The 16,413-nt window shown below is 42.5% G+C and overlaps 2 protein-coding genes across 12 annotated transcripts in view; one reads left to right on the forward strand and one right to left on the reverse strand.

Annotated features, from left to right (window-relative positions):
• Positions 1 to 2,235, forward strand: part of CORIN (corin, serine peptidase) — a 331,431-nt gene extending 329,196 nt beyond the window's left edge. For all 5 annotated transcript variants that reach the window (XM_075127943.1, XM_075127945.1, XM_075127946.1 and 2 more), the window contains one exon: positions 152 to 2,235. In XM_075127943.1, coding sequence (XP_074984044.1) covers positions 152 to 334 — 183 coding nt within the window. In that variant the 3' untranslated portion in view covers positions 335 to 2,235. The remainder of the gene's footprint in view (positions 1 to 151) is intronic.
• A 2,649-nt stretch (positions 2,236 to 4,884) lies between these two features.
• ATP10D (ATPase phospholipid transporting 10D (putative)) overlaps positions 4,885 to 16,413 on the reverse strand; it is a 118,174-nt gene continuing 106,645 nt past the window's right edge. For 5 of the 7 annotated variants that reach the window (XM_048848397.2, XM_048848391.2, XM_075127942.1 and 2 more), the window contains 7 exons: positions 15,952 to 16,028; positions 15,286 to 15,411; positions 14,545 to 14,745; positions 9,886 to 9,966; positions 9,532 to 9,636; positions 7,383 to 7,570; positions 4,885 to 5,983 (listed from right to left, as the gene is read on the reverse strand). In XM_048848397.2, the coding sequence (XP_048704354.2) occupies positions 5,455 to 5,983; positions 7,383 to 7,570; positions 9,532 to 9,636; positions 9,886 to 9,966; positions 14,545 to 14,745; positions 15,286 to 15,411; positions 15,952 to 16,028 (1,307 nt within the window). In that variant the 3' untranslated portion in view covers positions 4,885 to 5,454. Of the gene's footprint in view, positions 5,984 to 7,382; positions 7,571 to 9,531; positions 9,637 to 9,885; positions 9,967 to 10,390; positions 10,517 to 14,544; positions 14,746 to 15,285; positions 15,412 to 15,951; positions 16,029 to 16,413 lie in introns of those variants that run through there. The other 2 variants (XM_048848392.2, XR_007356427.2) reach the window with 2 other exon arrangements.

Consider the following 16,413-nt stretch of genomic DNA (forward strand, 5'->3'; position numbering starts at 1 on the left):
GTTTGTATGCTGTTTTCTAGATTAGTTGAAACCCATTTTTACAGCTGCATTAGTCATGAAAAGCAGATTTTATAGAAACTCAGATATAGCTCGAGCCATAATAGCATTGGCTGTAACATCCATAGGTTGTGTTTTTTCTCTTGCATTACAGGGCGACAGTGGAGGACCTCTTGTTTGTGAGCAGCCTGCAGGACGCTGGACATTGTTTGGTTTAACCTCGTGGGGCTCTGTCTGCTTTTCCAAAGTTTTGGGACCTGGAGTTTACAGCAACGTGTCACACTTCATTGAATGGATTGAAAGACAAATATACATTCACACCTTTCTACTAAACTAAGGCTAGTGGTCTGCTGACATACAAGAGGCAAAGATCATTGGCCTTTGAGCATTGAAGATTGTGCAACCAATTCACTTAAGAGGACGTTACAAGCTCTGTGTTGTTGATGGGGAGGTATGGAAAATGCAGCATAAATGAATTGATTAAACTCTCTGCTACTAAAGATACTCTGGGGCAGCACTATTATTTTTGTAATCTTTTTTGACTTTTCCTTTAGCTGCATTGTGTTACTATTCCAGGCACAACAGAAGGCTTAAAGGAAGAATCAACCAATTTTCTGCCTTTCAGACATTTAAATTAAGCTGTAGCACAGACTTAGTAAAACTATAAAACTTTGGGGGAAAAACAAACAGTAGCACATGCAGTTTCAGCCCACAATTCTTCCAGTGAAGAATTAAATCAATATATTCTCAAAAATGAGATTGAGGTCTATATTAAAATTAGCCCTTCTGCTACCTTGAGTTTGTTCCCATGTGAGCATAGCAGGGCCTTGTCAAAAATACAACCGGCATGGGAGAATATGTAGTTCTTTGAGATAACTAGTAAGTGGATGTTTTAGATACTGTCACACTACAATTAAGTCACATAGTTCAGACTACTGTTAAGCGAAACATTTACCTCTAAAGTTCAGTACCTTCTGTATTGATTCACCTAATGTAACATGTACCAGATAGTGTTCTATAGAAATATTAACTGTACTCATAAATATTAGTGTTATGGATTATTAAACTACTTTTAAGTCACTGGTGTATTGCAGTTTCACTAGGAGAAAAAAACCCCAGTGACTTGACAGTATGTCTCATTGTAGATTATGGGTTTAGGGGACAGCAAAATAATTCTCCCCCGACCTCTAAATAATACAGCTGTGTCCAAATTTCTCTAGTTCAGGGCTGCATCTGACTCATGAAAGTTGAGATAGATTGTCGACATCCTAATCTCAAATGCAAAAAGGTGCAGAAATTACAACTTCCAGTAGCCCAGGCTCCATCTTTCTCCACAGCACCAGGTCCTCAGCTGGTGTAACCTGATATAGTTCAGTTAAAGTCAAAGCCACCATATTGATATAAACCATCTTAAGCTCTGGCCTTTAGTGTGTAAGGGCCAGTTGGACAACCTTGCACTAATAGAGGGGAACTGGATTATGAAATACAGGATTTTCAGGAAGTTTTGTTTTCAGTATTAGGAAAAAAATGCTGTCATAAAATGAACAGCCTCTCCTGCCATATCTGTTCACCAAAAGATGTAGTTAAAGTTGGCTTTGATTTTATTGTAAAGCACTGGAACACTTACAGCCATTCTATGTATATGTAAGCACTGCCAAGAAATAATATTTAAGGTAATTTCTTATTTCCTCATTGATTACTTGGGCCTTGGCCTACAACCAGTTTTCAAGCAGAACTTCCCAGTAAAATAAATGAGTTCTGATTAAAAGCTGGTGGCACCATATAGCCCATTGAATATAATCACCTGTGTTAGGAAATGATGCATCCCAAGCAGCATCAGAAAGGAGCAGAAGTTTTTTTTCCAAATCATTTCTGCCACAACATTCCATGTAAAGACGATATTTGTAATTTTATAAATGTATTTTTATACTGGTTTTCCCCCTTCTATATGTGCACATGATAATATTGTATGTAGGTTTGAAAGAGTCAAATTTACTCCCTCCTTCCAATGTATTAGTCCTTTCCTGTGTATTGTCATCTCTATGACCATGAGAATTATCTAACACTTGTAGCCCCATTTTAAGGTGATAAAAACACCTTTGTTGTTTCACTCCTGTCACAGCTCCACATGGAATTAACAACTAGGCAGATGTGTTTATTTCTACCCATATTAAACAAATATGTACAACAATTGTCCAATAATTTCTGTGATCTAAAATAAACACATTTTTATTCTTGCCAGAGACTCAGTTCAAATGGAAGAAGTTAGAAGCAAGACTATACCTCTACTCTCTTGTGATTGAAACCAATTAGCATACATGCGCCAAGCTGCTTACTGTACTACCCCTAGCTGCCTCTTAGCACAGTATCAGTTTGTTCAGATTCTGTCTCTACAACTTGGGTGTGGTCCTTACCCATATTTCTCATGTGTGTTACCAATACAGAAAGATCAAGAAGTGTGACTGCTTACAATTATTTTGGATTAAATTACATTTTTGTAGTGGGAAATTAAAAAACCCACTAAGCCATATAGTGGCTTCTCTGAATATCTTTAGAGCAATATTTCTCCGATGACATTATTTCAAAATGATTAGCATCAGTACAGATAAACAATAGGCAGAGTTTCAGCACTGTGTAAATGTGCAGAGAGCAAAATACGCACATTCTTGGAATTGTGCAAGCAAAAAATTTCAGAAGGAAACAGAACAGAAAATGGGCTCAAATACTAATCATAGAATCATAGATAATAATTTAATAGGAGCTGCACTTTTTGAGTTGTGTTTATTTCAGTAGGCCCTAGTGGACTCAAAAAATTCCCCACATTGCTCCATGAATTGGCTATGTAATATAAAATAATTAAAAAAAACAAACAGGCAATATTTTAAATAGCCTGGGCTAAAGAAACAGACTCAGATTCTCAAACTGTGGTTCCTACCGGTGGCTTCCAGAACAGCTGAAAGGTCACATGGTGCTGAATCTCTTCCGTGTTTCTAGTAGCTTCTATAGGCACCTAGGTTGTTAATTTAAAGAAGAGTCTGGAGGCCTGCAAAAGCAACTGACAGCAAAGAAGATGAGTCATTCTAGCCACCTCTACTAGGGGAGGCTGTGATATAACAGGAGGAAACAGGATGTGCTCAGGGATTGGGGTGCCAGCGGGACTGGAGCAGTCAATCACCCTTTGGAGAAGACTATCCAAAAGATAAGAAAATGAGGTAACGAGGCAGCATGTCCTGACGAATGGGCACCAAGTGCAAGAAGTGTAGATAGGGCAGAAGGGATTGGGCCAGTCAACAGAGACACACATGAAGGGGAGCCACGGAGAGAAACAGTAGAGGTGTGGGAGGAGGATACAAATTATATGAAGAACAAAAGGAGATGCAGTGATTTGTTCTTTCAGAAACTAAAACTTCATATTAAACACAGTTAAATACACATCATGCCACTCCCCTATATTCTACCTGAACAGTCTCTGTTGTTCAGCTATCAGTGTTAAGGTGCCCATGCGACAGCAAATGGGAGGAGAGGTCTGTGCTATGAAAACCCAAGAATCTTTGCAATAGACCAGTGTGTTGAGGGCCCCAGTAGCAGCGGGGGTCCCAGACTGCACACCAGCATCCCTCACCCCACCCAGCAACCACGGCACCCTTCTCCAGCCCCACCCCCCCAAAGTTTTAGTCAGGGGTATATAGTAAAAGTCACGGACAGGTCACGGGCTGTGAATTTTTCTTTACTGCCCGTGACTTTTAAAAATACCCGTGACTAAAACGTAGCCTTACTTACATTACACAAATAGTGTGCGAGACCAAGGCAACAGCAGAATGTATGTTCAGCGATATAGGTGAGCGAGGGTTCTACTAAGACAGTCAAGCTCACGAGGATTGGCACCCAGTGTTCCTATAACTCCACTGATCACACAAGAAACTTCTAACGTGACATCTGTATAAAGCTATGAAGTAGAAACTATTCTCAGCTTGGAGAAAAGTAGTTGGCCAAAAAGTAGTTAAGCAGTACAACAAAAAAAATGATACTGGTTTATCTTGGGAATATTGAGAGGCATGAGACAAAAGGATGAATCGCTCCAACCACCCAAGAAATGCACTGATTCGAATGAAATATAAATTAAATAAATGGAGGGAGCTCTGATGGTACAAAATCATTATGATGCTTACCGTGCTCAGACAGACCCCAATTCAGGAAAGCAGCCGTGTTCAGAAGAACACTTCAGTTCATGCTTAAAGTCAAGATAAACACATGATTAAGTCCATCCCTATTCAGGATAAGTACATTCCTGAATCAGGACCATACTGCAACAGTAAGCATGACATCAAAAGCTTGAGACAGAGGTAGATGATGGGCATGGAGGGGAGATCTGTCAGTTGTTTGTTTCAGGGCTCCATCTCTCTTATTTTGCAAATAAAGAAAATAAATTGTCCTGAGGGATGGGAAGATGGATTTCCTCTAGGAGAATCATTATTCTCTTCACCTTCCAACCCCCCAGGCTCCTGAAAGCTGCCCAAGGAGGTGACAATCTTAGCAAAGCCATGGTGCTCGGGAAGGGGGCATTATCCTAGGCTGTGTCTTCATTAATGATTTTCAGGAAGTCTCCTACTGTTTCTATCACCAGGGACAGTGTGACAGGTGGAACTTTCCCAAACAACACTAACGAGGAGAAGGTTAGTCAACTGGCAGGTGAAAAGGTAGGACTTATTTATCCTCACAATCCAAGTGAAAGCAAACCAAACCACAGCAAATAGGGATTACTGACATGACCTCTTACCCACAACAGACATTCAGAAACCAACTTGGCCCTGCTTGTGCCAAGCAGCTCCAGACTTAGAAATATCCAGATCCTTTTGTATTAGTGTACCAAAAAAGTGAGAGCCCATATGACACTGAAGGTTTTATTTTTTCATAAAATGGACTTTGAACATGACCAGTGTGTTCTGTAAATCTTGCTGGCTTGGACCCTCCACGTTGATAAGATCACAAACAGAATGATGAGTATAAAAAACATTTTGCAAAGAGGTTCCTGGAGAGGAGTGCAGTGGACCTTATCAGCATTAGTTGCCATTGTAACATCGCTACAGACCACAAGATTGCAACAACACTAGGTGGAGCTCAGGATGACAAAGTCAGGGTCAACTGGTAAAAGTGTCTCCACCAGGACAGCCTTTAAATTACATCACTGTCACTTTTACCAAAGTTACTATGTCATACAGTTAGCATGTACCAAAAATGATGAGTTTTTAATAAAGCTGGTACTTGCACAATACTTCATGCCCATTTAGACTCTGGATACCTCAATAAGTTACTTAAAATGTTTTAAAAATACAAAAGGCTTCTGAATAAATTTGTGCAGCAACTGACTTGACCAAAACACCCCAAAAACCATCACCAACAAAAAACCCGAATGTAATGTAATGCACCAATGTTCTTGTTCTTGGTTTTTTTAAACAGTTAACATTCCAGTTTCGCAGGGCATGTTAAAACATCCTGTTCAGTCAAAGCACAATTCAAACCTGCCTTATTTATTAGAGAAATTTCATTGCTGCCCTTTGCAAAAGTAAACTCCGGGACGCCGGCACACGAATTATTAGCACCATATGTTTCTGAATAGGTTTCCTTCGAGGAGTTCAAAAATGCAGCTCTCTCACAAGTCAGGTCGTTCACATCCCTGAACTCATCCTGTTTGTCTGATATGAAGGTAGACTTCTGCACTGACCTGTCTGCTGGACAGGTATGAAAAGGTGTCTTAGACACTGGGATGTCTGAAGAGTGGTCAGTGCTTTCTCTTACTGATGCAGCATCTTCAGCAGACCTGGAACATGCACGAGTGCCCTGGAAACCCATTCTACACTTCCCAACACGATCATCCTTCCACTTTTTAATTGCTTCCCTCTGCTCCTCAGGAGTCAGTCTGTCAAGGTGCTTGGCTCTCAACACTGGAGATGGAAACAGTGCCCCTTGAAGAACTCTGAACAAGTATCTAGAACATAAACAGGGTTTTCCAGTAAGCCATTCAGAAGCAGATTCAAGCTCTTCTCAGCAATGGTAAAGGACCCAAACAGGAGCATGCAGGGAAAGGAGAGGAGGCATCATTCCTACCATCCAGGCTGTAGTGATAGCCCTGTAATCCCACAGCTGCAGTAGCCCCTGCAGCAATGACCTTTAGGCTTGCACACATAAATAATTGTGCCTGCACTTTTGCACTAGAACAGGTTATTAGGACCAACATGTTTGCAAGTGGCCACGGACTTCAGTGCCTCTGTTTTTTGCGTGTTGGGCGTGACACCCCTAGGCTCTGGGGGATTTTCAGGGATGGTGTGTACTTGCACTCCAGCTGAAGTCAGTGGAAGCCGCAGGCTCTCAGGAGTGCTGAAAATTGGACCCTGCATGTCTCAAAACAAAAACCATTTGTTTTGGCAATGCTGTTGAAACTTTTCTGGCACTGGGAGATTGAAAGTGACTCAAAGAACCTTATTTATAAAGTCTAAAAACTTTGCATTCAGTCTACCATGAAAATCAGCCTCTCCTAAAACCAGAACCCTTACGTTTCACTCACTGGTTTGTTTGATTTAAAATATCCTATGTGTTGAAAGCATTCTCCCATCTTGGCTCATTATTGCTACACAATTTGCTTTTTAAATTAATTTAGGAGGGAAAGCAAGTGGTTAGTGGCACCATCTGGAGCCAGGAACACTGCAGAAGGGAGTATGTGAGCTTTTCTGATACAACTCAGCCCAGGCCTACAGTACCACCATCAGCTGGTTTAGTTGCAAGGTCTGAGCCAAAGTTGAAAACCACAGTGATATGTTTATGCCCTAAAGCAAAATGTGTATCCTATGTATGCTGTGCCCCAACCCACAATTGGGAGGGACAAGTTGTATATCCCACAGCAGTAATCTCACAACTTGTAGGAATCCAGAGATTTTTTTTGACCATTTTGTCCATTTACAAAAATTCTGGGTTCAAGCTTTTTCAAAAAAAGAAAGAAAACATTTGAAAAAACCGTTTCGGTAATAAAAACACGCCCATAATTAGCTTCTCTATGACATGTACATGATTCACGCTGCTACCTTATACAACTTCTTTGGATATAAATTCTAACCTTTGAAAAGTGATTAAGGTAAATTATTGATTTAAACATGAGAAGTAGGATTTAGACTAAGTCATTACAGCAATTTTGTACTTGTTTAAATTTGACTGGAGAAGATCCCAATTAACAGTTCCTTGCATACATATGGGCTCATTTATGCTTAAACTACCAGGCTATCCAATTTTATATGTTCAAAAAAGACAAGACCACACCACAGAGATTTATAGCATCATAGCCACAACGAAAACCAGAGCCGGTTAATACTAGTGGTTATAAAACAACAAAGTACCTGGGTAGAAGAGCAACACAAGTAGTAATGATGCAAACCAGATAAAACACTGGGTCTGTCATGTGCTTTTCCATGATCCAATAGGGATTTGATGGTGGATTACAGGTTTTGCAGGTTGCTCCAAACATCAGTGCAAAGACCAAGTAAAATAAGATGCTACCTATCATAACAGCCATGTGTATCCAAGTCTATAATGTGAAAAGGAGGGATAGGGGAAACAAGACAAGAATCAGAGATTCAGGATCAAAGTTATTACAAACAGAAAAGTGTGTGCATACACAGTGTCTTGAACTGAAGTAAATCATAAATCAGTTCAGACAGACAGCACCCTCTTGATTTCAGATAAAATATTCCCAGGGAGAAGGATTTCTTCCCTCTATAGTTGACAGGAAACAGCCACATAATTTGAAAATTCTTCCCCCCTTAACCTTCTTTCATTTTTGTCTATTAAATATAGAACTCATGATACCATGGTACAAGACTTTTTAATGCCAAGTACTTCAGATGACTACATTACTCATAAGCATCAGAGAAGACCTTCACAAACAAGCGGGAACAAAATCTTCACATGATACCACTACACAGTTTGATGTAAACACAGAATAACTGTGTATTGGTCTCAGATTTCTTTTGTTTTGCAATTTAGAGTACGTTAGTTATTAAGAATATAATCGGTTGCCAGGTCTGACAGCTTGCTGACGTCTCTAAATGCCAAAAGAAATTCATTTATGCTATTCAGAGAATGGAGACATTAATATCATCCATAGTTTGCTAAACAAAGGGATTTTTGTGATGGTTATTGTGCCCTCCATATCCAGGATAAAAAGCCTTAGTTTATACACACATTGGTGAGGCCTCATCTGGAGTACTGTGTCCAGTTTTGGGCCCCACACTTCAAGAAGGATGTGGATAAATTGGAGAGAGTCCAGCGAAGGGCAACAAAAATGATTAGGGGTCTGGAACACATGACTTATGAGGAGAGGCTGAGGGAGCTGGGATTGTTTAGCCTGCAGAAGAGAAGAATGAGGGGGGATTTGATAGCTGCTTTCAACTACCTGAAAGGGGGTTCCAAAGAGGATGGCTCTAGACTGTTCTCAATGGTAGCAGATGACAGAACGAGGAGTAATGGTCTCAAGTTGCAGTGGGGGAGGTTTAGATTGGATATTAGGAAAAACTTTTTCACTAAGAGGGTGGTGAAACACTGGAATGCGTTACCTAGGGAGGTGGTAGAATCTCCTTCCTTAGAGGTTTTTAAGGTCAGGCTTGACAAAGCCCTGGCTGGGATGATTTAACTGGGAATTGGTCCTGCTTCGAGCAGGGGGTTGGACTAGATGACCTTCTGGGGTCCCTTCCAACCCTTATATTCTATGATTCTATGAAATCTTTAAGTCAAAATACTTTAGAATGCAGCTTGACATTCTATCTACTATGAAACAACTCAAGAATGAAATGGTCTTTTTTATTTATTTTTCTGCATTGAGTAAACAACCACCGTCCTGCATCCTCCAACTTTGAACAGGATGATTACATTTTTCTCCAGAATTATGACAAATAGTCACTATTTTACCCTTGTTTAAAAAGAAATTAAATTAATCCGATCGAACTGGAATACTATCTGTTGTTGTCTTAGCTTGTGCAGACTTAATTAACACTAAGATGACGGTTTTATGGCATAAAACAGCTTCTTTTAGTCCTGCAGGGAAGACACCTTTGAATTGTTCATCTTGGCTACAGACGGTTTATCGGTTCCCAGCATTCAAAACTAGCATTCCACATTTGTCGTCTATGGAAATCAAGCCTTAGGAACTGATAAAGGCAGGGTATCTCGACATCCGTTTTCCCCTTTGCAAGATTAAACTTACAGCACCAAAGCAACAGAAGCTGTTAAGAGCAGGATTATTTTGTTATTTATTAATAATATTGGTGGCAGAGCTTGCTTGCCTTACTCATGTGAGTAATCCTGTTGGTTCCAATGGGCTAGTTATAGGAGTACTTACTGCTCGCATGAGTAAAACGATCAATGTTTCACCCTTAATATATTTATTTGCTTTCATATAGAGAGTGCTTTCCTTGTTTAGCTTTAATAAGAGTTGTATGCACACACTGGGGAGAGAATATACCCTTTAGAACACATGAAGATCATACGTACCAAAGTTTTACTCTCAATTAGGAGGTGCAGTAATATTATGAAGAGTGCTGCTGTGTTTAACGGGTTTCCAAAAGAAAAGATGTCTATGTCAGAGCCACGATAAGTCTGCAAAGTAAGAGACACGCTAATTGATACATACTATGCATACAGCCCTAATATTTTGATATATCACATTCCACTGGGATACAAACAGCTGCAATACTGGATCAATTTACATATGCAAAATTCAAAATGGGTCCAATAATTATTGCAGTGTATGAGAAAGTGCAACTAAAAACCCTTAGGTTTAAAAACCAGACCAGCAAATTAGAGAAAACAACAAGTGTATTAATACAATTCAAATCTAGTACTTACAAAGTAAGGCACAAAAAAGCAAACCAGACTTTGGTAAAAAGCATCCAGCAAGGTGATCCAGAAAATTGGAGGTGAATATGCCTAAAGAGGAAACACAGGAGGTACCATAGCCTCAGTGAAATGAACAAATCCCAGCAGCCTCAGCTGTAATACATTTATGACTCTGGGAAAACTAAATTCCTGTCATCATGTATAATCATCTTGTTTGCTCAGGCGCGTGGGAGCTCTACTTACTGCACTTTAAAATGCTATTTTAAGACAATACAGACAGTGAGCCTCTCCAGGGCTAGCAAACCCCTAACCAATATCCCACAGGAAGGGTCATATGTTAACATCGCACAAAAGGAGACATTTATTGGTTGTCTACATGGGAAAAACAACTAAAATAGCTCTTGCATAGCTTATTTTGGTCAATTTCCCCATATAGACAAACCCTTAGAGAGATGGTCATAGTAAAAACAAGAGAGCTCATTGTAGGCATGCAACTAATTATCAGAGATTATACCAAGAATGAGATGTGGACCCTGGTCTTGCAGCAGGCTCTGCTAGCACTTCCCCAGGACCACGTGGAGTCCCATTAATCTTGGTGAGATGTCTCTTGGAGCTGCAATAGTAGGTGCTGATGCAGGACCTGGATCATAGATTGTAAACCCCTGGGGTCAGACACACTCTTCTTCTGCATTTTGTACAGGGCTGAGCACTGAAAAGATCTGTCCTTTGAAGAATGTAAATTATAGCAAGCACGGTATAAAAATCAACCTACTAGTGCAATATTGTGATACAATTATTTTACAAAACATGTCCACTTGTTTTTATATTGTGACTTTCACTCAGAATGCCTGTGTCAATGCACTTCATAGCAAGAGGTAAAGGGAAATACAATTTAACAATGGCTCCAGAAGAGACAGCAAGGCAAAATGACAGGTTTCAGAGTAGCAGCCATGTTAGTCTGTATTTGCAAAAAGAAAAGGAGTACGTGTGGCACCTTAGAGACTAATGCTTCCCGCCCCCTTACACACCAGAAAGAGGGCTCAGGTGGCTCACGCTGGCTCTGATGCAGTGAGGAAAACAGTGAGCTCGCTGCCTACCCCCACTGGGACAGCAAGGGCAGCGCTGATCACAGAGGGAGCTGAGACCCCAGCTGAGCGTGGGGAGACACAGGCAGGGCAGGTTATCTGTTGGGAGTGGCAAGGTGCTTGGTAAGGAAACTTTGGATGAGCCTCGGCAGCCTTGTGAGCTGTGGCTTTGTCTAGTCAGCAGTGCGGGAAGGCGAGGATAGTGGAAGATGAGTGTCCCTGTACCTTACCTGTTACCTGGGTGGAGAAGTGTGACAGTGAAGGAAATGCGCCTGTGTCTGTCAGGGGTATTGACTTGCCTTTAGAGGGAGCCACCCCGGTCTCCAAGCAGTTGTCTGTGAACAGCCCTGTGTGCTGGGACACGGGGAATGAGATCCCAAGCTGTGTGTCTGGTAAAGGAGAATGTGTCTCTGGCTCTTCTTTGTCTGTGGAGCACTTTCAGCCTGTGCTGGTTGAGAATAGTGCAGTTGTCTCAGAGTTGGTTCTGGATTCAGCTAAAGCCCAGGAAGGGAAGGGTCCTAAGTTTGTGTCTGCTAGGGAGAATGGCACTGTAACTAGGTCGCATCCAGTTAGTGTCTATGTAAAGTCCCAGAGACCAGACGTTTCTGGTGCTTGTATTTTGCCTGTTGCTAGTGTGTTGTTGGGAAAGGGTGTAGCAACTCTGTCTAATCAGAGTGAGATCCTAGCCAAGGCACAAGGACAGCAGAAAGGTGATTTGATTGTGTTACCTACTGATGGTGTGGAAACCTGTGGCAAGAAGGAAAAGATTCCTGAGCTTGTGTGTGGCAAAGGGAAGGAGAATGCTTCTCACCTTTTATCTAGGAAGTCTGTAAGTTTGCCTGAAAGGGGATTGTATAGGAATCCGCCTGATGGGCCAGAGGTGATTCTGGATGTAAGTGAGACCCAGAAAGAGTTGGTTGTTGCTCAGGAAAGTGTTCCTCTAGAGCAAGCCCTAGATGAAGAGGGTAGGGGCAGAATTTCTGTGAAGGGTGAACTGTTGCATAGAAAAGCCCCTAAGGAAAGGAATCCTCATGGTAGTCTTTGCAAGCAGTTTACTGCAACTGAAGGGTGTGAAAGTGATTTAATCGAGAAAGTTTCAGTTCCTAACAGCCAGAAATTTTCTGTTGTGAAGGATCCACTGACTTTCCTGTTGAAAGATCCAGTGTGGATAGCTTTGAGAAGGTCTCAGATGAAGTGAAAGCTGTTAAGAAAGTTAAACAGTCCTATAATCAAGTGGCTGTGTTTGGCCAGCTTGTTGGGGAGACAAGGTTGTTGAGAGAGGAATGTCTCCATGCTAGTTCTGTAAGTGAACAGTATGTGGCCCAGGTCAAGATGGGAGCTCTTAACCTCGAGAGCCCGAATTGCGCGCTGGGAGAAGACCCGATCCCAGTTTGACCCTCCGGGGGTTTTGGGGTGGCAAAAGGGAACGGGCCACATAAACCTCCCCACATGCGGAATGCGAGTGCTATCAACCACCCCCGACCTAAGGGAGGGCGTGAGACTGGAAAGGCCTGGTGTAACTCCCACCAAGGAACGGGAGAGATGCTGGGGCATCCATGGGAATGTTGGTGGCTTCGAACTTCCCCAGGTCACCGGCTAAAGTGACCCCACTCAGTTTGGTCTCAAAGGGGAGAAGAGATGTGACGAAGTGGGACTGTTCTTAACGTTTCCTCTGAATAGTGTGGGGGTGCCTCAGTTTCCCCTATGCAGTTCTTAAGTATCTAGGTGGTGGGATAAGGGTGTATGGTCATTGCAGAGCCCTGGAGGGCAAGTGTGTGCAGGGGTCTGGACACAGAGAATGGCTAACACCCTGTTTCCTGGCAACTGATGGCATGGCCCTTCCCCCCTGCAAGATGAGAGCTAAAGGGTTGGAGAACAAAGAAATCAGGTGACCTCCTGGTCATCTAATAAACCTCTGTTTTACTGGCTGGCTGAGAGTCACGTCTGACTGCGGAGTTGGGGTGCAGGACTCTCTGGCTTCCCCAGGACCCTGCCTGAGCGGACTCGTTGTGGGAAGCGCACGGAGGGGCAGAGGATGCTGAATGCTCCTAGGTCAGACCCAGGAAGGTGGAAGCTGTGTGAGCTGTGTGTCCTGCAGACAGTCTGCTCCCAGAAAGGAGACTTCCCCAGAGTCCTGACTGGCTTCATGGGGAGCAGTTCCAGAGCATCGCCCGGGGACTCCGTGACAACTGGTGGCAGCGGCTGGACAAAAATTAGACCAAAGTTTTGTTAAAAATCTATTGTGGAAAGCAGTAATCATTACCCCCATGCTAGGCTGAAGGGAAGAGGAAGGTTTGGAGGTAACTGGGAAAAGGTGGAGAGATTCAGCATCTCAGAGGGAGGAAGCCAGGATATGGGATCTTGAGGTTCTTCCAGAGATGTATTTAGTCAAATCTCTGACTTGCAGGGCACAGACCCCCAGCTACAGCCTGCACAGAGAGGCTTCACAAGCATCTTATTTTGATGGATCATATGGTTTTGCAAACTTTATTGCTCTATAAACCAAGTGATGCAAAATACGAAAAGTGAAACTGAACAAGTTTTGGGAGGTCGATATCCCTCTCCCTACAATGCCAAAATTGTATTTACTAAACTCCCTGCCCTGTTGCTCCCTCACCTCACCACTGTTTTTCCCCTTCTAAAGGAGCACTGGGCTACAGCAAGGATCTACAGCCGATGTTAGGTCATCAGCACACTGCATGCTCGAGCATCTTGTAGACCAGGAGCCATTAATCTGGTGATGTCTGCTGTTGAGAGGCCTAAGATGGTCAGAAAATGGTGAGTTTTAGGCTAACAGTATGTTGAATGCACCTCTAAGCTTGCTATTGCTATTGTATCACCAAAAGTCGCTAGAATATGGTACTTTACTTCCCTCAAAATTCATACGAGTAAAAACTTTGCTATGACTCATGCTGAGCAAAGCAGAAATGAGGGAAAGGCAGAATGAGCTGCCTCGTTTTAACTTAAAAACAATCTTTATTCAGATTAACGTGATCTGCTGATTTTAAACATGTTGTTAAAGTTTTCCTGCTTCATTACAGGCAGACACAAAGTGTAGCGTATACAGAAGGGAGCTGCGAAAGGAAGGAACCAGTGAAGTCCAGGACAGCAGGTATCAGGAGGAAAAGAACCCAGAATGATGGAATTTATCTGAAGATGGTCCCACAAGGTGCAATAAATTCTACTCTGTTCAGGTTCTTACACTGTGCTTATCACTGTGATAGCTGAGCCCTTCAACGACACTGAAGTACGGGTACCTTAGATTCTAGAGATCTTGTGGACAGCTCTGTCTCAACCATTGTAAACTAGGTATTAGCCAATACAGAACATACTGGTAACAGAATATTCATCTAGCTCACAGCCTCAGCCACAGCTCTCCTCTCTCCTCCTTCCTACTCACCCCGCAAGACAGCAAGAGGCCTAACTAAAGATCTCTGAAAAATAGCTGTTAGTTGCATGTCCCCTCTAGATGGTTTAAGACAGGAAAAGTGTTTTCACTGATGAGGAGCAGGCAGCAAAGAAAAAAACTGAAACCAATTCTGAGTGTCTCAATCTGCCTGAGGCCAACGATTCTTTAACGTACCTGAGACTTCTGACCAGTCACATAAAGCTCAGGCAGCTGCATGAGGACCTCTGCAGAGATATCTTTGTCCAGAATGCCATAAATGATGGGCGGCACCGAAGTGAAGAGGAGGTTGAAGAAAATCAAAACCCAATAGTCGGTCATGGATGTTCCCGAAAACCCACAAAAGAACTGGTACCAGAAGAGGAGGTTTACAAAGGCCTGACAGTTCAAAGACAAAAGAACAAACCAAAGCCCACAGCTGAGCATTATGCAAGCTCAGGAAAAAGAGGACAGATCTTATCTCTGCATTGTTACAGGAGGTCTGCAGGAAATGAAACACACACTTGCTTTCCAAACAAATATGCCCCGACACTGCACTTAAAATATAATTTTACTGGTAAATGTCTTAATATTTCAAAACCCATTGTCCAGATGCATAACTCATTTCAATATTCCCCCTTGTCACTGCCTCCCAGTAACGACTACAGATAGCTTTTTAAATAAAGCTTAAGTGATTTTAAATTAATCTGGAGCAGTGAACTCAATCCAAGGCAGATGGACAGGCTCAGCCCTCTGCCAATGGAGCTTCAAAGTTAAGTCCCTTAATGCTTGCCCTTTATTTCTGACAATTATGCATTTATTCTACAGTCTCCACCTTCAAAAGCCAAAAGGAAAACCAAGCAAGAATAGGTAACCAAACCGCACCATCTCACACTTGCAAACTAAGAACCTTTTCCCAGATACACTGTAGCTACATACCACATTCTTGTAGAAAAAATAAAGGATCATGTTGGCCAGCCTGGTGTAACACCAGTGACCATGGACAAGCAGCAGCTTGCGGAGGTGTTTGAACTGTGAAATTGCAAAGTCACTCGCCATCACAGCCTGCAACACACACAAAGAAAGAGTTGTGACACCTGAACAGTTAAAATACCAGACGTGATGTGCATCAAATGCTGACAAATGAGTGGGGCATTTATATTACATTGCTTCTATTTACTGTTCATAAGGACTAGAGAAGCACCTAGTGCTCCGTTCAGATCAGAGCCCCTATGTGCTACAGGCTACACAAACGTAACTCTGACTAACATGTCAGAGGCAGGAGGCCAATCTCTGCCTTCACGTGCATCCATGCCAACTACAATGTGGGCGCCATGTGTTGGCCAGGAAGTGAACAACAGGGAGTTTGAGGAACAGGGAGTTCAGTAACGAGCAACAGGCTCTCTCGTCCAAGAGCACGAACCCCTGCAGTGCTCAGCCTCTGATTGCTCCTGGAAAAGCACTCAGGCTTGGGAGTGAGCTCAGAACACAAGCTGGTCCCTTCTGTGGCAACGTATTGTGTAGCCTCTAAACCTCAAAGCTGAACCTTGATTATATTTCAATCTGAGTCTGGTTTGATTTGCAGCTGTTTTCTGTCTTCACTACCTGCATGCCTTCTTGGCCTGAGAGTCCCACTCCAGTATCAGCCACTTGGATCATACTGACATCATTGGCACCATCACCTTCCAGGGAGAGCGGGGGGGCGGGGGAGGGCGAGGAGGGAGGGAGAGGAATAAGAAGATAATCTTAGTTGGAACACAACATGGAGGTAGCTCTGCTGGCTAATGTATTCTACACAGAGATGGTGAGAAGAGACAAATCTATCAGGACACTGCCCAGAATACTAAGAATTATTGTTCTAATCAATACTGTAAATGATGGAATACCCCATGAATAAGCAGCTAGTAATGGGAAGTGGTGGATTTTACAGGAAAATAGTGCCCAATGGATGTTTGCCGTTACATTTTTCAGAAACTCGCCGATACCCTGGGACAGCAGGACCGGGATCTTTGTTAACTTTAGCCCTATGTGAAAGAGACTGGACCATTTCCTATTTCTCCCCAGCAT

This window comes from Caretta caretta, chromosome 4 (assembly GCF_965140235.1).
Source record: "Caretta caretta isolate rCarCar2 chromosome 4, rCarCar1.hap1, whole genome shotgun sequence".
Lineage (NCBI taxonomy): Eukaryota > Metazoa > Chordata > Testudines > Cheloniidae > Caretta > Caretta caretta.